This window comes from Dendronephthya gigantea, unplaced genomic scaffold (genome assembly GCF_004324835.1).
Source record: "Dendronephthya gigantea isolate DGI-Jeju-01 unplaced genomic scaffold, DenGig_1.0 000046F, whole genome shotgun sequence".
NCBI lineage: Eukaryota > Metazoa > Cnidaria > Anthozoa > Malacalcyonacea > Nephtheidae > Dendronephthya > Dendronephthya gigantea.
Window position 1 is genome coordinate 5417 of NW_021163056.1, and position 24897 is coordinate 30313.

The 24897-nt window shown below is 36.3% G+C and overlaps 2 protein-coding genes across 2 annotated transcripts; one reads left to right on the forward strand and one right to left on the reverse strand.

Moving 5' to 3' along the window:
- The first annotated feature begins 2659 nt into the window (after positions 1-2659).
- Positions 2660-4140, forward strand: LOC114527775. The gene is made up of 4 exons (XM_028549464.1): positions 2660-2677; positions 2860-3032; positions 3704-3976; positions 4080-4140. Exons 2-4 carry the CDS (start codon positions 2867-2869, stop codon positions 4085-4087), a joined length of 447 nt encoding a protein of 148 aa, XP_028405265.1. The 5' UTR covers positions 2660-2677; positions 2860-2866; the 3' UTR covers positions 4088-4140.
- Positions 4141-5032: 892 nt separating this feature from the next.
- LOC114527709 lies at positions 5033-23736 on the reverse strand. Its single transcript, XM_028549413.1, has 3 exons — positions 23692-23736; positions 5924-6012; positions 5033-5465 (listed from the first exon to the last, which is right to left on the reverse strand). The coding sequence occupies exons 1-3, from the start codon at positions 23734-23736 to the stop codon at positions 5033-5035; spliced, it is 567 nt and encodes a 188-aa protein (XP_028405214.1).
- Positions 23737-24897: the final 1161 nt, after the last annotated feature.

Genomic DNA, 24897 nt, shown 5'->3' on the forward strand with positions numbered 1-24897 from the left:
GTCGGGCAATAATATGAAATTATTAGTAACTGTTTAGAAGAAGTGCAATAGAAGTCTACCTATAAAATATTTTCAATTTGTTCTGTTCATGCGTTGCCTTTCACACCCAAATAGACACATAGGACTAAATCTGTAATATTGTTGTGTAGTAAATACGAGGTCCAATCCGAACGTGAAACATGGAATACGATTGCTTACTAACCTAATAAAAATTTACAGAAAATCCCGCATTTCATGATATGAAAGCGTCTCAAACAAGTTACTTAGCACCGCTTTTCCATTTGTGCCGTATACAATTAGAAGTTTGATTATTATACTACACATCAAGGCTTTCATTTGTTAAAATATGCATTGTCGGCCAGGTCCATTTTGTTCCTGAAGCAGCGATGTTTTACACTTTCAGACACAGTTACTTTGCGAATGTAATTGTGAAAGCCGAAACTCAAATTACCTGTCTTTGAACGCAAAGTTTAAAGCTTTATACTTGGCGAAATCCATCGAGCAATACATCAAAATAACGCTCAGAAACAGCGCTTTCATATACAGTGCATTTTGCGACAAGGCGATGTTACTGATCAGCATACAATGCGTTTGCATATTTACTTCCTGTCTCGTTACCATGTCAACAACTGCGACGAAACATCGTGAACACCGAATCGCGCAATATAGCGGTAAATTAGAATTCTACTCAAGACTTCTCTCCTGAGACAGTGACATGCAAATATAATGCTAATTTATGGCAAACGCCCTCAGTGTTTATTCTAATTCAAAATTTAAAAGTGAAATAGTTGTTGATAGCAAGCATTGCCCAAATTTGATTAAAAAATCCGATGTAGATATCGAAGTCGAAGACGAACAAATTGCCTTTACTGTTCATATACCGTTCGAACAGCTTAGCAGTTGGTACAATATAAAGAAATCAACATTAGCTGACTATACATACATACAAATACTGAACGCATTTATTGGCAAACAGTACGCTCAAATTCAGGAGAACTGTATAAGGATTGAAGAACGTCTGCGAGTAAACTGTACAAAGGTAGCAAAACAGCTTTATTGTATACATGGGGGAAGTCGGCAAGAGCTGTTTACAAACGTAAGAGTGTTGCGGTATTTCGTAGTGAACTTAGTACTGTTGCCTTGGTAAATGATTTAGGACGAAGTTTCGAAACTTCAACGGGTAAATGAGTCGATTACTAGGGAAAATAATATATTAAGCATAAAATGTAAAGAGGCATCCACACTGGTGGATCGATTCCAAAAGAAGATCGTCAAGGCCACTGTTGACATTGAGAAATTGAAAACGGAGAATGGCAAATTGTACAATGCAATTGAGAAACTTACTGTACAAAAAAGATTTGAAAATAAGGGAATGAATTTTTGGAAGTTGGGAAGCGCCAGCAACGCAAGCTTCAAACGTTAGCTACTAGAACGGAGCAAGCGCTTTGGTTCATTGCATCTTTTGGGCTTCATTTGAAGAGTGTAAAATTGGTTGACGATTTGGGAAAAGAACATGGTTTAACAATTGCGTCAGAAAAGCAATCAAAATCCTTTAATGAACTTCCAAATCAAGAACAGGTGGAAATGCAGCAGGTGTTGCACATTATGGACAAATTTTGTATTGGGGAAGCAGCATACCACGAATTAACTTGTTGTCCAGGAGGAGAAGAACTTCCTAGGTCCTACCTGATTAAGCAATGCAAAGAGGATCTAAATAAGCTCTCTTGTATTGAAAGGACCCCTGGGGAAGCAAATGGGGCTGCTTTTAATTTCCAGGACGAATTATGCACTGTTATTGAAAAATGGTAAGTTTTCAACTGTAATCAACGTTGCTCTATTTTGAATAATATATTCAGGGCAATTATAAACTGCATAGTCCAGACAAGAAGAGGGCATTGCAAACTCAGGCTGGCTATATAACTGCCTATTTTTAAGATAATGGTTAAGAAATTTTGTCATATGCCACATGTATTTTAATTCTCAGATGGAGGCAAATGAGAAACTAAGAGACACTGTAATAAAAGTAAAAATCAGTGGTGATGGGGCAAAGATGACTAGATTGACCAATTTTATAATCATCAGCTTTTCAATATTGAATGCCGAAGATACTGTGATGTCATCAAAGGGTATTATTTGCTGGACAATTTTGTCAACTTTGTCTTTAGTATATAATAGGCTACTGTTTTCCTTGTAATTATCATGTAGGGAATCATACAGTGGCTGTTGTTAAGGGTCATGAGGACTATGATCTTTTAAAGATATCATGTTCAAAGATTTTTAATGACATCAACAAGTTGGTAAGGGCAGGGAAAATTAAAATCAAGAATAAAAATGTACCTATTGAAATATTTGTTGGAGGTGATTACAAGGTAATATTTGCATAGATAACAATTTGCCACTGTGCTTGGGTACTGATCTGAGCACATGCAGTACCTCAGTAAGCAAGCATATGAAAGAATACCTAATAACAGGACCATTCTTAAAAAGTTCATTGTACTATTTGGTTTAATGATGACAGCAGTTTTTCAACTCATTTTTTTTTTTATATCAATATTAAATCCATATATACATATACATAACATGTATATATTTCTTTTTAGTTTCTGTTGTTGATACTGGGTTTCCAAGGGGCCACCTCAGATTATGGTATTTGGTGTAAAATACACAAATTGTTGAGGTATGTACAAATAAATGCATGGTATTGGAACAGTAGGAAATTAGACTTAATAATATCTGTCTGCACTAATGCTTCTGTGAATCAAAATCATAGTGTTTAAATACATCATTCTAATTCAAATATCAATAAATAAATAGCTGTAAATGATTCAGATTCACAAAAGCATTATAATCTGATTTTAGATGGGACATGTCTAAACCAATGGATTTCTGGGAAAATCATGACTGTCGCTCACTCAAGGACATACAAGACTGTGCCGTAAAGAATCGGTTTTCATGCCAACACAAGCCATTACTTGAAGTGAAACTTGAAAATGTAGTATTAGATGAACTACATTTAATGCTTCGCATTACAGGTGAGTATGATTTGTTCAATCAATTAAGCACCAGCAAATAATAAAGTTAAGTGGAGTGCACCAAGGTGCATTGCAACTCAACTGGTTACCTATAGACACAGGCATTTAGGCCAGTTGACCCATGAATGGCCAGTTTACACTCCTTTGCAAGTAAAATCATGTAGTAATTAAATTAGAACACATATAGTTACAAATTACAATTAATGCACACATATATAATAGTTACAAATTACAATGTAAAGACACATAGGCCAGCTATACACAGCCATCCGAGTCAGAAGCACAGGGATCAGTGTCTGCACGGCTCGCTTCCATTTCTTCCAGAGACCACTTGGTCTTCTTTTTGCCGGAACTGGGCTTGCGCTTTCTTTTATTTTTATTTTTACTCTTTTTTTTTGTTGGTTCATTTTGTTGCAACTCTTGCTCCAACTTTCGCTTAGCCTTCGTCGTTCTTTGCCCTTGAGCAACAGGGCGCGCAAAGGAATCGACTTGCTGTGGCAATGGCTTCTCTTTGACTTTGTCTAAAGTTTGCCATTAATAAAGTTATAATCGAGATATGCGGTTTTGGAACTAGATGCCAATATGCACGAATCTACATACCTTCACCTTGGTCACGTTTATCGTGCATATTAGATATAATCACATTTTACTTGATTATTAAAATTTTTTAGATATCTTGACAAAGAGTTTAGTTAATGAAGCTCTTGAATGGGACTTTAAAGACAACAGCAATAAACCACCAAAGGATAGAACAAGTAAACATCTGTCAGACCTTGTTGAGTGTATCCAGTCGTGTGGCGTGTCTTTCAATGTTTGGGAGAAAAGGAATGCTGATGGAAAGGGAAGTGGTGTACACGACTTTACCAGCCTTATGGGATCGGACAAGAAACGGCTCATGAGAGATCTCCCAGATAAATTATGTACAGTAACTAAACCAGCCCACAGTGAGTCAGTCACTAAGATCTGGAAGGTAATATCCCAATGCACATCGATTTTAAATACGCGAGCAGCAAAAGTAAAACACCTGACCAACTCCTTTAATTTTAGGACTTTAATACGATTTATCAAATGCTGAATGAGCATGATCCCACACCTGAAAGAATTAATGAGTTCTTTGAACGTGTAAGTGGCACCACTAAGACTAAGTACTCCAACATGTATTTATAGCGCTTAACTACTAGTATAACAAGAAATACCTTTTAAGCTGTATCAGACTGAAATTGCTAAATTGTAATTTGTGTTCCTTTTTGACGATCCAGTCCCATTGTTTTATTCATTTAGGCTAAAGCGTGGGTAAATCTATTTGTTTCGCTTGGCGGGGAAGTCAACGGGTTTGGCAAACAGCAAGTTACTCCTTACATGCACTGTCTGGTATACCACGTCCCAAACTTCATGCGGAGACACAACGGCATAAAAAAGTTTACAGGACAAGGTAATATCAGAGTATAAGTAAGAATTGTACATGCGTATGCTGATAAGCACTTACAACAGTAAATTTTGTACTATATATTTTTCTTTACATATCCAGGAGTGGAAAAGAATAATGACGATGTGAGAAAATTTCATCTGACAAAGTCAAACAAGTGGGATGCTCCGAAAGATATCCTACTTGTTACTAAACGACTGCAGATAACTGGCCAACATGAGCGCATGCATAGACCGTACAGCAAGTCAAACGCTGAGTACTGGTCGACTGAAATTAAAGAAAGCAGAAGAAAAAGAAGAAAGCTGTCACCTGTCCCGAATGCTGAAATACCAGAGAGCACTTCCGAAAGCGTCATTGATATCGAAAATCTTTCCGTTGTTGAAATTAAGGAGAAACTGAAGGAATTAGGAGTGCAAACACGAGTACGAAAACTGGAGAAATTACAGGATATTTTGAAGCAAGCACTCCACAAAAATTAAATTAAGTTCTAAAGTGAAGCTGAAATATTCATCATGTTATTATAAGTTATTATTATTCTGTTAATATTATTATGTATTTATGTTATGTACTGAACCTATATACAATAATTTTTTTCATTACAAGGTACCCGTGCAAAGGAAACACTTATTTTTTCAATTGGAAACCTTTTTCCTGGTACAATTTTCTTTCCATTGAAGACATACTTCTTTGATGACCAACCAATTATGGGTTTGATCTTCATGGGAAAATCAACTTTCTTCCCCTCCCCATGTTGATTAAAATAATACCACCAGTCAGGAGGTAGCATTGGAAGGCGACTAAAATCACTCTTATTATAAAGAACATGTCCCCTGTGTTCTGATGGTGTTCCTTTCCCTTGGGTGATGTATCGCCAACAATCAAGATCAAGGTCAATGTATCCACAACCCATTGCCTTTGATTTTAAAAGGTGCAGAATACCACAAGCAAATGCTCTAGCAGTTGATTCTAGTCTGCTTAAAGATGGTTTTGGCGGACGGTCATAACCCCTTCAAAAAAATATAACAGAATAAATTAGCTCACATATATATCATGAGAAGTAGATTTTTCAGAAGCATGTTGAGTTGAGTTGCACCAATGCATCAATGCAACCTTCTTTAATATTTACTCAGATAATTTTACTTGTATAGCATAATGGTTTAATCCATTTAGTCACATTGCAGCTCATGATGCACCCTACTTATAACATTTTACTCTGTTGAATGCCTGAGTATTTTACTATGTCTAATGCCAGACAATTTTACCTAGCAAGGGGAAAGCGTTGGTAATTGGTTAAGTTGCATGTCTGCATGCCAATGTGTGTAGTTTATCCATTAAGTTAAAATGCGCCCAGATGCTCCTTACTTTAGTATTTTACCCTGTCTAATGCCAGAGTATTTCATTTCATTCTAACACTAGACAATTTTACTAATCAAGGATGAAGAGCTGGTGTCAGTGTTATATTTACCTTAATAAGCTCTCAGGTAAATGAGCAGAAGGCTCCCAAGTACACCCATCTAGAGGCCATCCAGCCCACTTAATAAGATATGAATAGTCCTAATATAATAAAATCAACAATAATAATCAGGGACTGGTATATCATATATTATTTAATTAATTAAAATATATAACCTTCAGTACATACAGCAGGCCAAATTGTAAGTAGAAATTATGAGATTGTATTATTTAATTTTGTATAGTTTATAGTTGTAGTGTATAATCTATAGTTCTAGTGCATAGTCTATAGTTGTAGTGTACGAATTCAGGCTTTGTTAAATAGTTTGTTTTGCTAGTTCGGGCTAGTTCGGTTTAATACTTACGTGTTTTTCTTTCTTTCTGCCAATTATGAGGGTCTCCCAGGGGTATTTGGGGAACAAGGGAAAACGATAGATTTTGTAGTGGGAACACGGGAACAGGACATAAAAATGATGGGGAGAAAGGGAACGAGAAATCTAGTGAGGAACAGGGGAACAGGGGAGCACAGTCTATATTTTCGGAAAAATTGGGAATTGCTACAGAATTTTAAATTAAAAGGGCCTGAAGTTGCCACAGTTCCATATAAATTAATATTTTTTTATCTTTCCAGGCGTCATGTGCGTCTTCAGCAGTGATAAACATGAAGTATTTACTATTTTCCTGATGTGAGCCTGCAAGCAACGTTTACTGTTATGTACACTGAGTATGACATTTATACAAAACACGAGACGCGAATATATAAGTAGTTTGCAATATATTCAGCAATTTTTTGCTATAAATGGGGCAAAAATCTGCCACGGATTTATCAGAATTTGGTCGACTCTGCTCGGGTAAATCAAGATATTAGAAATTTGTATATGGATGGACATTCAAATATGAGCAATCTGGAAGAAGAAAAACACGCTGACCGCATATTGTTGCCAGTCACTGCTGCAATTTACCATAATGGCGTGGTAAAACCTTCAATGCAGTGGTCATTTGAATTGGCAGTTGGCGCCCAAAGCGATCGAGACTTTCATGAACTTGTTGAAAGAATTAAAAAAGGCTTTGGAATCGCCAAGCGATGCACAGAACTTAAAATTCGAAAGTTCAGGATCTCACTAAGTGTAAAAGACTTTACGTCCATGCCAGAATTTCCAAAAGGGAGAATATTTGAATTGGATTCTCAGGAACAATGGCAGCCTGCCTTAAAAAGACTGCTAAACCGAGAGCGAGAATTGATAAGTAAGTGAAGACAATACTAAATTCCAAGTAAATTCCAAAGTATTCTATTATATGTTGTGGATAATTTTTTAATTTCATATACTCCTTTGTCTTTTTTATTTTAAAGTGTTAAAACAAACTACAAATAACATTTTAATTAATTTCATCTTTGCTGTTGAACACTTTAAGTATTCTAGATTATATAGTTGATAAATACTCAATTGAAATGCAATAATTTTTTCATTTCTGTTTCAGTAAAAGTATATGAAATTGAACTGATACATGCAAATTTGACTTCCAACACCATTAATGATGTTAGCACATCATTAGAGTCTAACAAAGACAAGTCAAGTAAAGACCCTAAATCAAGTAGCCATAGCAAGAAGGTTCGGAAGGAGGATACACACAGGCAACTGGATGAGCAGTTATTCAAGTCTCTCAGTGAGAAGCACATCACTCAGGTTAACAGGACAGAATGGCAAGAACAGAAATGGCTAAGATTCAAAACTGGTAGGAGTGTCTTATTACTTTGGATGTTATGATTAAACTATATATGTGACCATTTGTCTATATTGTAATGTTATCATTAGTAATTAAAATGTTACCATTTTCATTGATCCTAGTTTAAAATGTTTCTACAATTCATGTTGCTCTAATTAATAGAAATGGAAGAAAGATACCCAGGTGTGCATGCCAGTAATGAAAGATGGATTATTTGTAAATAAAGTCAAAGCATTCTTGGGAAAGGAGGCCCAGACCCAAGGTACGCAGGGAACTGTTTCGTCCGTCGTTCTAGAAGACGAAAGGCGAATCTTGCTGGCTTTGAGAGAAATTCGAGACATTTTTAAAAACTATGCACCAGAACTTTTGAAAGTGTTTAAACTTAAAAGCCTCTTGACGCTTGTAGTGGAAAATTTTTTCTCTGAAATGAGGGCAGGAGCATATGATATGCCAATGCAACTGCAATTTGACTTCCGGTTCAGTCGGGCGATGAAGGAACACTTGAAGCAGATGTGCAAAACCAAATTTTCTTACTATACCAGTGCAAAGTCCCACTACCCAAGAGTCAAGTCTGATTTGCCATATTCAACCCTGCCTAAGGTGGCTCCTCCTTCATCAACAAAGTTGACAAAGCCACAGGAGCAGCAAATGAGAAACTGGCGCATGAAGTATGGCCAAAGTGTCCCACAAAAGACTGTGCGGAACATGAGTACTAAGGACAACCCTGGTAGTCTGCCGATAAATCTCTATGCGCAAGCCGAACCAACAAGCGAGCCTTTGGATTTCTCAAAAATTGCAGAAAATGATGCCGAAACAGTTACTTCTCACGATCATGGACACAGCAGTGACAGTGGTGACACTTGTCTCTATATCACCGGAAACGTTGTTTTTCTTGCGTCTGACATTAATTCTGGCCGTATGATGTTATACATGTTACACGAAAACGTAAATGCTTCAACAAAGAAAACAAATGCCACTTATTTTGAAAGTGACCCTTTCAATCCTCTTTTGTTTAGTGAAGAAGGAATTGTCGAGGTCAATGTGAAAGACATATCTGGATCCATAGAGAAAACTGTTACGGAAGGTGGCAACCTTGAACTGACAGAGAATGCGTTTCTAAAGTATCAATCGTGCTTGATTGAATGCGTTGACGCAGTGACGATTAATGAAGCGAGAGAGGTTAGAGAGTGCCTTGATGATGCTCCAGAATGTTCAACAAATAAGAGGCCAAGGCGTGGAAGGAAAAGACCAAACGGGGATGATTTTATTTATTATTAACATTTATGATACTTTATTGTTTATTCGTTGGACAATGACATGAATGTCTGTAATAATTATTGAATAAATTTTATTATTATTATTAACCATACATTTAGTTTATTTTAAAACACGTCAAGAAAGTAATAATTTAGATTATAATTAGAGTGTATAGTGTAATTACGAATTTCAAATAAGAACAAGGGAACACGTCAAAATTTTTGAAGGGAACAAGGGAACAAAGTAAAAATTATAAAGGGAACACAGGAACCCATACCCCCCCTGGGAGACCCTCAATTATTCTTTCCACCTCATATGTCATTCCCTTCTTCTTTCGGGGTGCAGAATTATCGTACAAAACAACAGAGCTAAAGTTGTCTAATTGCGTGTAGTCAACACGCGTAGCCTGACGCTTGGTCGCCGCCATTTTTAAATTTACCTCGGTTAACCGCTGACGAAGAATTGGCTCAATGTCGCGAATTTCTGGCCATGACGTCTCTATTAACTGATTAACAGTCACTATTACAGTTTCTTTTGTTATTTAAAGGGTTCACAATTATGAACTTAATAACTAACATTAATTAGATATATTAGATTGAAATTAATTTGATTAATTAAGGAATGTTGCTGGCTACTCGAACCACCTATTTGATAAAAATATTTTGATTAAGTGTTGATGCACCATTATATTGAACTTTTCTTTGCTCTAACAGCTTGAACAAATAATTTAAAGGTACCATTGCTTGCAATTTACATGCATCACACTTCCAAATTTTGCCATACAGAGAAGTCAGAGAGGTTCAAAAATCAAAACAGTGGGAAATGTCAAAATTGATGCACACAAAGGATCAGGGTAGTGGCAGTGCTTTGGCTGATGAGTATGTTTTAAAAATGTTTTAATTTTAAAACCCCACTATCCGATCAAGATTTCCTCTTGCAAATTTTTGATTTTGCAAAAAGCTTTTTACTGTCACAACATGGCGACTTATTTTTACAGCTATAGCTTTTGGGTGTTTCACCCTTGATAATGACACTTTTCTTGCCTTCTGCTACCTCATCCCATTGTGATAACAGATTTTTGAAACTAATAGCGTGGATCACCTCTTTTATACAAACAGGCATATATAATTATTAAAGTACTTATATTTAAGAGTTTACATCTTCCTGACTTTTTATAAAGTGTGCGGGTGAATCATTGTCCTTTCTAAGATAAATACGACCCGAGTGTGTCCATATTAAACTTTAATTTTTTGTCCTTCTTTAAATTCAATAATGCAAATAACCCCTTGTTTCTCAGACTTAGACATTCAGCAACGAAGATTCGATTATCTGATAACTTAAGCATGACAAATATCTTTTGTTGACTTGTCAAAAAGCTGCTTTCTTCCTTCATAGAATTTTCCCTTTATCTCTCCTAGTAAATTTAACGATAACCTTAGGGAATTGAGTGGCTATGTTGGCTCTGGGTCCTTCCCAGGCTTTCCTAGGTCTCAATCGAGAGCTGTACTTTTGTGTATTCACCCGATTACACATATATAAACAGGTTTTATTATCTCTCATTGCCCATATGTAAGTGCCAAAGAAAAATCTGCCGTACCTGCTGGCTTTGTGTTCTTATTCTGTTATTCATTCGTTGTAATTATTGGATTTTGCTGTACCGGCTTGGAACGTTGCAATCAACTCTAGGGTAGCTTTGGGAAAACTTCAAATGTGATTGTTTACAAAACATGTGAGTTATTAAAATAGTGTACTGTGCATTTTTTTATAGCTAAGATACAAATATATCACCACTTTCCCTGGGTATTTTGCCTTTGATTTATTTATTTATTCGCCTTTGCCTGGGTATTTCACCCTCAATAAGTCTCATAAGTCATGAAATGATTACGATGAAAGCTAACCTTGATTGTTTTGTAAATGGTGATTGTACACTTATTATTATTATATTTTTGTTTTTTAAAAGTCAAATTTCTTTATATAATTTATAGGGCACGAGGAAATAAGTTAAAAACAACATTTAAAGTTGTGGAATATTGAGAGGGATGTGTTCGTAAACGCTCCAAAGTTACCATACCAGTTCATATAACATTACCTGGCCAATCATCTGTTTCGGGGCAAGAGAACACCAGTGATCATAATGTTAAAGATATAGATGAAGGTGATCAGTATGATGGATCAATCGTTGACTTTACTAATGTTGCCACTTGCCAATGTAGATGATGGTCACACAAATGAAATTCCCCAATATGGAAAACAATTCCTCCTTAAAACTCGTGTTAGACAATATCGTCAGAGAAAGGAAGCAGAAATGGAAGCCTGGTCAAACATACATGAAAGTATGCTGGATAAATACATTGAAAGCATGGCATTATCCAATGATACCAGTTGCTGCTTTTTTGTTCAAACATAGCTGAGTGCCGATGCCTTCAATGTGGGAATCTTGCAATTAATGTGTGCTGAGTGTTGTAATAAGAAGCACAAGCAGTCTGTGCATGTGCCAGAGATATGGAAGGTAGAGTATAATTATAACGTATAAGCTGCATGAATATAGGTAGGGTGAATGTAAGTGAACAGCAATGATTTCTGGTTTCCAGCTTAATTTCAAAAGAAATAAACAATTTTTTTTTCAATTACCTAATTTATATAAAATAGACGAAGCTAGGAAACAATAGTTGATAGTTATGGTTAATTATATCTGTTTAATTAGACTACCTCTGTTAGCTGGTAGTTTATGGGTATAGCAGGGGAGAATTCCCCATTAACAACAGTACTGTATATTATCATGCTTTTATCAGGTTTGAGGTTTTTGTGTTTGAAAGAGATGTGTGGAGAAAACCTGATGTGCATGATTTAAGTGGCTATGTTAAAGAGATTACCGTTGTTAATTCATCTGGTATGGTGTTTGATGTACATATATTTCTATTCCTAAAGTTTCTGAATTCTTTACTGTCTGACTAAAAACATTTTATAACAGTTGCTTTTAGAAAAACAACCTGACAGTTAACTGAAGGTACCCAATAAAAAAATATAAGGTATATCTTTAATCTTACTGCTATTAAATATGTTTTTTAGGAGTTCAAATCAAAACATCTGTAATGTTTTATGATGAGGAAACATGCCTAACCTAACTATGCTTAACCCTTATTGGTTATGGAATGTAGCTGGCTACACCTAAAGGTTGCATTTGAGAGCCATCTACCTGAAATAGCTGAAGTACTAGTACTTCCTGGAGTGCCGTTTGTCGATTCCTGCAAGATGTTTAAGCCTGAGTATTTCGTACTAACTTCGCAGTGGTAACAATTCCATACATTTTTATTAACAATCAAGCTATCTTTCTTTTTATAGATGGTCAAAATATTGCGAAGAAACTTTGTGGGCAAATTACTAGGCAGACAAGTATGATTAAGAAAGCCATGAATACCTTCAACGCAAGTACTGGAAAAATGTCAACCATATCGGAAGTTCAATATCCAGATCAATTAACTTTTAAGCAGTGTGTCAATATTGAATCGTCGTTGTGGGATGGGTTAGACAGCGCCGAACAATGTAACGTGCACATGCCGAGATCAATTAAAAATCACTTAATTGATATGTATAATATAAAACAAAGATGTGAGGAAGAAGTTGTTATGTTAAAAGATGAAATGAGCAACTGCATCAACTTTTTCTTCTTGGTATAATGTGCTAAAGGCAGACAATCTTTCTGAAAGCAATCGTGGAATTATAGCTGTATTGTCGTCAAGAATACGTTCACTGTCTTTCTTCATTGGTATTCTCAAGCAGCAATTTAACATTGATGTTTCGCCCAACACCCAGAAAGCACATTATCCTGACGAGGACATTACTGAAGAAGCAATAGCGGAATACTGTAACATGCTGAACATGGAGAGTATGGAAAGCGACAATGACGAATTCGATGATGATAATTATGAAGTTGATGATTAGATAGTTGTTAGCTTTATTTATTTGTAATGAAAATATTCAACAATTTTCTCCAGAAAGCCCCTCTATGCCGTCGTATATAGTTATGAATTTTTATGGAAATTTCTAATCCAAATTTCGAATGTTGTTAACACGACAGTAGGGAGCTGTAGCAGTGACTACGACTATGTGATTCGTCATCCTCGCGCGTTGTTTGCTGACGCCATCAGCCAAAACTCATAGTCGCCGAGCTTTTTTCTTGTTTTTGTATACCTGTAAAAATAAATCTGATTCTGATTCCGATTTTAAATACGAGTTGGTTTGTAAATTTCTTACTCAAAAGCCCAACGACTACGATTTTCGGCTGATGGCGTAAGCAAACAACGCGTGGGAATGACGAATCCCGTAGTCGTAGTCGTACTCCTAGTCAATGCTAATAAGGATTGGGTACTTGCTGAATGACAGTGAGGTCTGTAAGTTGTTTATTATATGGTATTTTAGACGACAAAAAAACAAATAATCTTGTGAAAAGGAAAAAGTAAAATTATCTAACTCGCAATTATCTAAATGAATATCAATAATAATAAGTTTTTCTTCACGTAGATTTTACAAATTTAATATATATATAATAATCAATAAAAGGCAAAACTAGTAAAAAAATATTCTCAAATAATTTAGTTAAAAACATGATAAAACTTAATTTACCTTATTATTTTCTCTTGATAATAACAGAATTTTTTCCTGGAGGCCCAAAAATAATTGCGATGGGGCAGGGGATTTAATATTTTTACTGGAGTTTTTTAAAATCTGGCGAGTGTTTCCTGCAAGTTTCGAGCTCTCGCACAAGACTTGACTATAAATGCCACACGAAAACGAGACATTGTACTCCAAAATGCATAGGCATGTTCGGATTTAATGAATGTCAGTGAAATTTTAGAATTACATGTATCTCGATGATCTAAAACAATATTTAAAATATCTTGTTGAAATTCCATTTCTAAAATTGGGATGAAATTCTTGCTTGTCCTGTGTAAACCTTATATAAGCACCCTATGTTGCAAAACTGTATTCTAAAATGCATACACATGTTTAGATTTATTGAATTTCACTGAAATTTTGGAATTACATGTATCTCTTTGATCTAAAACAATATACAACATATCTTGTGGAAATTCTGTTTCTAAAATTGGGATGAATTTTTGTTACAGAAAATGCACAAGACGTTTATATGATTACTTCAAGTCTTCAACGCCCTACTCTACAACATTGATGCTCTAAGCCAAAATAGTTTTTCATGAATGTGAGGCTTTATAGCCAAGTGATGAGCTTTCGGGAAGGGTGTGTTGTACCCAAAATTCTAAAATTGCGTTTAAATTTTGGCACAATCTTTCTGTACAGGTGTTTTTGAATGCAAATAAAACTTTTTTATGGATTCAGATGCAGAATTATGATTTGGGAACTATTTAAGGAAATTGCCGAGTTACATAGAAATATAATTTTGAGAATTTCCTCTCAGTCATGAAAGTGGTCTATGCAATGGTAAATAAAGCTTCCTTTATAAAAGGTGGCAGGGATAGAGTCAAGGCCAGATGATTTTGAAGTTTTGAGATTAGTTAGAAGAAGAAACACTTCTTGTTCGCTAATTTCAGTCAGGGTGTGAAGGGTCATCGGATCCGTATCAGAAATGGGGTTGCTGACGAGTTCTGGGAGTCAGGGTCAATTTCAGCGGATAGTGTTGGCCCAGTGCTCACAAAAAAGTCATTAAACGCTTATGCTATCATTGACTTATCAGAAGTAATTATGTTACCAGTTTTTAGATGGGGAATGATATCAGAATTGTGTTTTCTAGCCAGAAGATGGTTAATGTAACCAACTTTGTTTAATATCATTAGTCTAGGCACAATCCTTAAATTTATCACAGAAAAAAATATTTTTAGCTTTATGCAGTTCAGAGAGATTTTGTAAAAGTTGCCAACAAGCGTTAGGATTTTCATATTGTGCCACATTTTCCCTGGGGATCTGTGATAGATCATTGAGAAAGTCTAAGCCATTAAAGTGTTTAAAATTACGGACATATCTCAGATTTTGGAGTAAAAAATTTTCAGATGGGAAAAATCAAGCTTTTTGTTATTGCTTTATTTTGTGTTTACAGGCATTCTTTTTCAGTTTAGTGCAAAATATGAGTCTCACAATTGCCCCTAATCAGGGCCGTTCAGACAACATTTTCAGGTAAAAAAAATTTTCTGACTAGTCCATTATCATCAATTTCTAGGATTTCAACCTCAATTTTTTACCATTAAAAAACTTGGCAACTACATTTTGCCCATTTTGCAAAAGCTTTTGGCACCCTATATCTCCCTGAAAAATACACAATTTTGATGTCTAACTTAGTTGGGGCCCCATTCAGCCTGGGGCACTGTTACACGTTAATAGTTAATATATTACGTTGAGTTTTGTTGACAGTAAATTATAGTCACGTGACTATATCCTATTACTAGGAAACACGTTTTACCAGGAATTGGGACTTGTGGACATAAAACGAAAGTAAACTATTACTGCTTAAGATAGAAGTTTGAGCTATTTGTAAACCATTATATGTATAAAATAAAGCTACAAAACAATGGACATTTCTAAACTTGCAGACAGTTCAGATTTTTTGTGTTAACATAGGCTGACACTGCCTCTTTAAGAAAGCCCCCTGACCAGTAAAAAAATTTTAAAATCTGGGTCGATCCTCTTGTCGAATTCATTCAATATCTTTGCTTGTGCTTCATGAAATTGTTTAAGATCAAAGATATCCCCCAACATTTCATGAAGTAGCGAAAACATGCCTTCGACATCATCTGTAGCGGAAGTTTGTGGATGCTCGAGAGGAAGTTGTCTTGATATATACTCTCTGCTACGCAGTTCTCTGCTTTCAAGATTTGCAACCATTCCAACAACAACTTCCCTGGTCAAGCCACAGATCCCTTATAATTTAACAATTAAACAAGACTTACCTGGAAGTTGAAGTTTGATGGTAATTCTACCAAATTATTTAAGTACAGGAGGGTTAACATGAGATGCACACACACCGCCACGAGATCAGTCTTAAAAGAACATTTTGGGTTGACGAAACTCCAAACACACATAGCATATAGCCTGTAAACGTACAACTTGTACATAGTAAAATACAATGATGACACCTTCCAGTGAAGAGCGGGAAGGGTTATATGGGCATGTTAACCCTCCTGTACTTAAATAATTTGGTAGAATTACCATCAAACTTAAACTTCCAGGTAAGTCTTGTTTAATTGTTAAATTCTACCAAATCATTACGTACATCCGGGCTAACATGAGATTTTAAAGCAGGAAACACAAAATGGTACACAACAACTATGCATACGTAATATAATTAGAGAATCGATAGGCAAGTATCAAGGTAAATATCACACTGAATAATTAGGAATGTTAATGAAAGTTACTGCAAAACCGCAACACTCATTTGATTCGTGATGGCCACAGTTTTTTTGTAAAAGCATCGGAACGTGGATTCCTCAGCCCAGCTTGCAGTTTTCAGAATCACATCTGCCGTAACTGACGTAGCTGCCTTGCTCGCTGATGCACATTGAGTACTGTGAGCAGAAAAGGACTGGGTGTCGATACCAGGACTGCTGTAAAACTGCTTTAATCCAACAACCAATCGTAAAAGAAGTGGCCGCATTATATGGCTTGATGAACGAGACGAAAAGCCTGGTAGAGGCTCGGAGAGGTGCAGTCACAGTAAAACACTCTAAGGTTGTATAAACACACAGTTCGGGTACACTGTATTTATAAAGGCGAAGATTACTGAAGACTTTCCCTGGGCGATCTTGTTTCACATGATCTGTTAACGCAAAGTCATAACAACGTTTTTTTGCATATGATCCGCCGATATATCCAATAATGTTAATGTTTGACATCTTTGCCAGTCGTTAAAGCAATTAGCATGACTAACTTGTATGCGAGTTCCTTCGTAGAACACCACTCCAACGGCCATAAGGTATTCAAGTGATCAAGAACTTTATCTACTGGCCAAATTGTAGTATATTTCGCAACAGGCTTTCGTTCGTTGAAGACTCCTCGAAGATAACGACACACTAGAGGATGCTGTCCCACTGGTTTATTATTTCCGGTTAAAACAGACTGTAAGTCCAAATTAGAAATGGCTGACTGTGCCGTATTTAGAGCTGCGTAACTCAAACCTTGCTCAAACAAACTTTGGAGAAACTCCAAAACGCAGATCACAGTGGGATGCAAGGGATCAATCTGCCGTTGACCACAAAATGTTGCCCATTTGTTAATCTATTTGTCCCGCTATGCTAATATTTTAGTGTTCACTTACTGTGAAAACAATAGATTTCTAAAGACATGAATAATTGTAATAACTCAAAATTTACATAGCTGCTGCCAACTCCGAGATGTATGTGCCCCCCAGCCTAAACTTGACGCATCAGTGTAAAGAAAAATGTCTGGTTGATCATGGTGGATATTCTTTGTGGCTAATCGAACATTCTGAAGCCACCACTGAACTTCAGTAAGACTTAACAGTGACAAGGTCATTTTGGCCTCAAAATTTCCTAACCTTTGCTTAAGGCAATGGTCCTTATTAGATTCTAAGTTTCGATAATGCAAAGGGCCAAACTCTACTCCAGGAAAGGATGAAACTATTTTCCTGATAAAAGATGCGACCTCGCGAATAGTAAACTGCTTTCCAGGGTATAAAAAAGTCTGACAGAGCTTATGGAGGCTATCCCGCTTTCTAGGCGTAAGACATACTGTCATATGAACAGAATCGATAATAAAACCTAGGCATTCTATTATTTGAGAAGGAATTATCCGAGATTTGTCCTGGTTAATACGAGCCCCAATTTAGACAGCAGCTCAATAGGCCGTATTCTGTGGCCGATTATCGTTCAGTTTTGTTGCCCCCCTTCGGGCACTACTTGAAAACACGATAGAAAATTAGGATAAGTTATAGAAAGTCTAAATTCACTTGTTTTCACCTGCACAAACCTGCAGTTTTCGAGCATTTCATCTTCGAAAAATCAGTGAATTTGCATGTTTTGCAATACACCGACGCCATTTTGATTCGGGAAATGTCTCGGATACTTGGTGTAATATACGACATATATAGCAGATTCCGCAGTTTTATACCGGTATTTACATGAAGCATTTTGCTGTGCAAGCAGGTTTCAACAAGAAAGCTTTGAGTGGAGTTTTACGAGGTTTTCCGCAAATTTTCATAGTTTTTCAAAACTAAATTAGTCAGAGAAGACTTAGACAACAATTAATCGGAAAAACATCCGCCAATTTGCGATTTTTTTATAGCATTCTGCTCATGGAATTTACAAATAAATAAGAACAACTTTATTTACACGCATCAAAATCATTCCACGAGCGTTTTGTTTCTAGTCAATTTATATAAAATAATTACTACACAATTATTTTCCAGCATACCCTTTGTTTTTATATTAACTACTTTTATAATACACACGTTTTCTCAACAAAACTATTTACAACATCTCAGTTTTTTGACAAAGTTAATTACCAACGCCAACATCAATTTAAACGTGATTTGCAACGTACAACTACTGTACATGTTAAAATATTGAACACGCATACCAAGGTTGATATCAGCCATGCGTTTTAATACCATGTGGGAGAATTACGAGCGCCTTATAATTTTAAAACACAAATAAAATGTTGAACTCAACCCTTTTAATCGGACAGCTAATACCACAACTCATCATCGACGTCATCTTCGAAATCCAGATTAGATCCTGATCCTTCAAGTTCATCATCGTCATCAGATTGAGCCAGGCCATAACTGCTATCATCGTCGTTACCATCTTCAACTACTGCATTCTGGCAATCACCACACGAACATAGGTCAGCGCACTTTAAGTCAGCCTTTTTGCAGGAACAACGCATGGTCGAGCATCTAGAATCTTGCACTTGCACTCAACACACTCAATTAAAGATCGCGGAGCGGGTGGGCGTGTCATCCAAGTTATCTCCAGTTCTTTATCGTCAAGCGTCCAGCCATTGCCAACCAGTGATGGAAGATCGACTTCTGCATTAAACACTGATACCATGATGCTGCTTGATTGCTAATGCCATTACCAGTAAAAGCATGAAAGCCTGGTAAACAAAGAGCAACAGCCACGCCCAAGAATTTCGAGATAATTGCTACAAATACGCAACGACGTCTATCTCCCGTGCCAGTCAAAAAGAAAATCTCTTTCTGCATCTGTTGTTGCAGGCCAATCGCAGGTATAAGAACATCTGTATCAGGGCTTTTGATAATAACTTTATCATACGTTGCTGCTGCGTGGTTGGCATGTAGAATTAAACGAGTGTCTGCTTCTTCGTCGTTGCTATGAAGCAAAGACACCTCATTACTTGTAACAATATCGTTCGTGGAATCACCGGGATATAAAACATAGCATATTTCTTTAGCAGTTACGTACATAGTTGAAATGGAAAACCACCGGGAGGAGTTACATGACCTCCAGTGTTCACATAAGAAAGATATGAAAGATTCCTTGTTTCCACCGTATCTTAAACACTTTTTCCACTGTTTTGGAAGACTCTGATCTTTTCCGAAGATTTGACCTTTCTGGACTCCTTTTTCACTTTTCAGCTCTTCGTTGTCTCTCTGCATTCTTTATGCTCAACTAAGGATACCTGTCTGCAACAATCTAATCGTTTGGAATTATACTTTCGTGCTAGCGTGTTGAGGTTTTTAAAAGAGCATCATCGCCAAATGTTTTCCATTTTCCTTTCATCGACTGAATAACTTCCATAGCATCTACAATCATCTACAATCAAACCAACATTGGATCTAAGGTTTATTTAGAATTGCTAACCATCATGGAACAATTGCAAAAGAAGTCTGGGAAAACCTAAATGAGGTGGGTACATACATTGTGCAAATCTGGTTTGCACTAGCATTTTATAACAGCATTCCCTAATAATACAAGCACTTAATGCTGAACGAGTTATTTTGAATGTGGATAAAACAAAAAATTGACTATTAATTCATGCTGCACCAGCATATATGATCACATTTGTGCTTGTATTATCCGGTTTAACCCTTTAAGTGGCAATGGGCCCAGATGCACCCTACTTTAATATTTTACTGTCTACAGTAATGCCAGACGATTTTACACGTTAGGGGGAGAGTGCTATCACTAAATGGGTTAACATATATACTTGTTGTTATTTATGGCAAAATCTATAACAAGATGGTGTACAATAATGAAACTTTTCAGACACTACAATATATGTAGAGTACATCTTTAAAAATTTAATGTAACTTCTTGACAATCTTATAAATGCCTACAGAGAGAACAAGAAAGCTATGGAATTGATTTTGATAGCATGGGACTGAGTTTTCCTAGTTCTGATGGAATTGTTGTACCAACTACCGAGTGTCCATTGTCCATTGTCCAGCCTGTCTACATTTGCAATTTTTCGAGAATTTCTAGCGCAATTTTCTTCTGATGTATGTAAACGATTGTGTTTGTGTTATCAGAGTCGTAGCAAAGGGGGAGGAAGGATGGAGGGGTCCAGACTACCTTACATTTCCTCAGGCCAATTATATATTTCAAAACGGAGAAGCTGGGGGGAGGGGCTGCAAATTTGGGATCGGCCAGGGGTAAAATCCCTAATCATTTACCCCCTAAACATCTACTTGTGTCAAGCTGGCCAAGCTCGTGATAAGTGTTCTGAATATATTTCTTGTCATCTGAACCTTTATAACGCTGCAACTTATTCATCTTTATTTATCAGAAAAAAATCGCACCTAAAGTTGCAAAAAATTGCATCTACGATCCTTGATGCAAATTCATTTTTGTTAAAGATAACTCAATAAAATGATGAAAGTACAGTTACTTGAATCTTTGTGCAAATTTTTTAAGCACCATTTGCAGTAAAGATAGAATTAATGCTGTAATTCTTATGTAAATTTCTTGTAAATATTTACTTGCGGCTATGTTAGATTCATTTTGAAATATGTCTACATCTTTTAATGGTTACCTTGTGACATACTGTATACTAGTGATTAGTTATTAGTGGTGTACACTGTACTGTTTGTACTGTAACCACTTTTTTTAAACTAAACGACCGCATTGATCATATTTACAATCTATTGTTCTGTCTTCCCACCACAATTTCAATAATGGTCCAAAATTGTAAACTTTTGAGGAACAAAACCAACACAACGTTTAACATTAACCTCTTACAGTCACATGTTGTTGCATGTTGAAACCTAAAACCTTCCATAACCTTGACTACACCAAACCAACGATGTATGTCTGGCATGCTTTCTTGAACTTAGCATAACTGTCGTGACAAATCGGCAAAATAACCTTATTGAAGCAACTGTCAGCTTCCAGAAGAGATTTTGTGGGATCATCGTAGAATTCAATTTTGAATTCATCCACCAAGATTTGTGAACCAGTTATGAACATGAGCAATATAGATGTCAATTTTTTTCCTGAAACTGGGTCGGCAAAGAATGAAAGTTCAAAATAGTGTACTAACATTTGCTTTGTTTATACTAAAGACGGATAATTCGTCTGGACGATCTTAGGTGGCAATTTTGTATGGGTCTTAAGGGTGAGTCTTAAGGCTAGTTTCCATTCAGTTGTTAGCTGTTGCTGGTATGACAAGTGGGTGATGTAATAGAGTGTCGACAAAACTTTACAAAACTCTGCAATCATTAGGCCTGATTTGCATATAACAAACACAAAGGCTCTTATTACCGGTATATTAGACTATTTTACAACATCTATCACTTGTCATACCAGCGACAGCTAACGACTGAATCCTGTTAGCTCTCTTGCCACCTAATAATATTTGTGCTTACAGAATAACAGTCATTAATAGAAAAATAATAAACAGTCCGACTGCACAAAATATATGATGCTTAAGGTGGTAGCGGGTGTTGAAACAATAAAATTAAAAGCTTTGGATGGATGATGACCACTATGACCACTCCCTTAAAACTTATCAACATTGTACCAAGGGCAAGGTTTCCTCCTGGGGCCGGTTGTTCAAAAGCTAGTTCGTTTAATCCCAGATTAACCTAAAATTCAAAGCAAATTTTCCAACAGCTTGTTTATTAACTTATAAATATTTCTTTAGAAATCTTATGTGGATCAGTGAAATTTTTTTTTCTGAAGTTTTAAAATGGGGATTGGGAATGTCAAAAATCAGCTAAACAGTGTCACACATTTTGCCCATGGCCCCATACCTGACTCTTTGTCAGCTTCTTCTAAACTAGGGATCCAAGGATAATGCAAAGTTTTCATGCCCTGTAATACCTGAGCAACACGTTTTCCCAACATAAACATTTTGACTTATGCCAGTAAAAATATAATGAACTAGGTTAAACATTAATCAAAAGGAAATTACTCAAAGTACTCAAGTTACGTTAGTCGCGGATACCGGTAATGGCACTATTAAATTATAATTTTAGTTACCCATGCATGTAAACCGGGCGCGATTTTCTCAGTTTAGTCTCTTTCCTTCGTCAAACAACTGCGACTACATTCACTACATTTATATCATGGCAACAATTTATCAGTCATTTCATAAGAATAGCCAAAATAGTTGCGTTGTAAATAACGTAAATAAACCGCGGTGCATGTTATGTCTATGATGTGGATACTTCGACGCGTAAATCGATACAAAACAATATACTTATAATCAATGCTGTATACCGCCAAAATGATTTGATTACTTCACAAAATGCCTGTTTTGTATAGTATCATTTATGTACTGTATGCAGAATACGAGGTATCGACTTGCTATCGACATAATATATATTCGTCATTTGTGTAAGAGATCTATCAATACATAAACAACACAGCGTCGTTTCTTCCTAACCTCTTATGCAGCTTTATTTATGGAATAAACCTTCCAAAATATATTTGTGTCGAATTGAATGCTCGTAATTCATAACATAAGTTCATAAATTGCGTAGATTCTCAAAGAATTGCACGATTTTTACGCCCGGAATGTTTTGAAGCAATGCTCGTCGCTCCTCGTTTCTTTACATCGTGAGTAATGTTGAAGGCTCGACAGCACATGCGCAGTTGCGACGTATAGGAAAAAATCGGGTGTTCCGGGGGCAAATCTGCGCAAATCCCTTTGAAACAAAACCCAAACCGCAGAAAAGGAATGCTTCAAAATTTACAGTAACGGTCAACATTCCTCAATATTTTAGTAAACTTAGCAAAAGGGATGTAGAGAATTAATAAATAAAGCAAGTTAAACTGATTTAAAAACTTTAAATTACTGATCATATAAAAAAAGGTACTATACGCATAAAGTTTACCCCCCGTAAAGTTTACACTATGACTGACTGACTGACTGTCTGACTGACTTACTGACTCGTTTGAATTTCGCCACTCATCACAATACTGCAAAGTTTCTCAAACTTTGCACTAAAAATCAAGAAACCACTGCACCGCATTTCTTTTTTCGTTAGTATCAAAATCAAATGAGTCAATTCCTTTAAACCTGGCCTTCTTAACTAATTAATAATTCTACTAAGCTAATAAGAATTAATTGTATTGCAAGCATCACTTATGGCAAAAATGAAAATGGTGGACTGTGATTGGTTGAGCACTTTTAGACCCCGAGTACATAACATGGTCTCTGAATTTGGCACTCTCCCCTGACGAGTAAAATCGTATACAGTATATGGCATTTAACAGAGTAAAATAATAGTAAGGTGCATCCTGGCACATTGCCACCTAAAAGGTTAAGCTCTAAAATAGCATATAACCAGTTGCTATGACTAGGTTTTTTACACATGCATATTATTAAGTGTACATCATAATAACTTACTTGTTTAAGTAATGTTTTTAGCTCGATGTCTCCAAGATCATCCATTGTCACAATTGCCTGGGCAATATCAACTGAACCTGTAGCAATGTATTTGACAACTGGTGGCGCTAAACCAACCAGGCCTGAACCACCATGTAATATGCTATGGGCTAATAATTTGCCAACCATAAGAAAGCACCCACCAGAAAGGGCGTCCAAACTGCAGAGCGGTAACATGTGCCCAAGTACTCCAAAAAATAGCTGAATGCCAGATCTTTCATCAACTTTGACAAGGCTGTCTATTGCTACATAGAAAAACTCTCGAGTTGGTCCCGTAACGTCAGTTGCAGTTTCACCAGTAAAACTAATGTCAGGTACTTTCCTAATGGATAATTCTGGGTTTTTGTAAATACGCATTAGTTGGTTTAGCATAGATTTGGACATTCGATCTATATCAATCATTTGTGTTCCTTGAATGATTTTGTCTGCTCTAAACTCTTGGTGTTAGAGACGTGAAAATTAATGGTAGATTCAAGCATGACTAATGATAATATGCAAATTTATAATGGCTGTATATAACCTTTTGATCAAAATATGTTTTTAGTGTGTGTGTGAGTATGAGATAGGCGGGAACGCTATGCTTTAAGGTTTTGTAAACACTAGTAGGGAAAACAGTAAAGTTCCTCAGCGAACATAATGGTCCTTCGAACCGGATAGCAGTACTGAAACTCAAAGAATCAAATGTCTACAACGGAAAGACTGGTCGAGGGTGACGAAAGTAAAAAGCGAACGGTGGTTCCACCAGAAAGAGATGCCGAAGAAATCATCGAGCAGAAAATCCAATCCACAAAGGCGTCCCGCGCAGGGAAACTTTCTGCCCTAACCAGAAAGATAAACGAAGTGAAAGAGCTCATGAAAGAAAAGAGCAACCAAATCGAAGTAAATATAATACGAAATGCAATAACCGAGCGTTTATTTCCGAATATTAGAACAATTAACGAAGCGTTGACAAACCTATTAGTACTGGAAACCGATAAACGAGAAGCAGAAGAATGGTTTGCAAACGCATGCGAAGCTAAAGAATTATGTCTAGAGGAAATCGAGAGCTATCTAACAAAACAGGAATCTGAAATAATCTCGCCATCAAACGTTAACATGAGTCAGTCAAAAAATCGATACTTCGCGCGATGAAACGGAACATGCTTCATTACCGCCGTGTTCATTACC

Coding starts and splice junctions, on each gene's coding strand:
- LOC114527775 (XM_028549464.1), top strand. CDS start 2,867: ATGTCTAAACCAATGGATTTCTGGGAAAATCATGACTGTCGCTCACTC. Junction 3,033..3,703: donor TTTAATGCTTCGCATTACAG/GTGAGTATGATT, acceptor AAAATTTTTTAG/ATATCTTGACAAAGAGTTTA.
- LOC114527709 (XM_028549413.1), bottom strand. CDS start 23,736: ATGGATGATCTTGGAGACATCGAGCTAAAAACATTACTTAAACAA. Junction 6,013..23,691: donor TAAAAACATTACTTAAACAA/GTAAGTTATTAT, acceptor TTATTATATTAG/GACTATTCATATCTTATTAA. Junction 5,466..5,923: donor TTACCTGAGAGCTTATTAAG/GTAAATATAACA, acceptor ATTTTTTTGAAG/GGGTTATGACCGTCCGCCAA.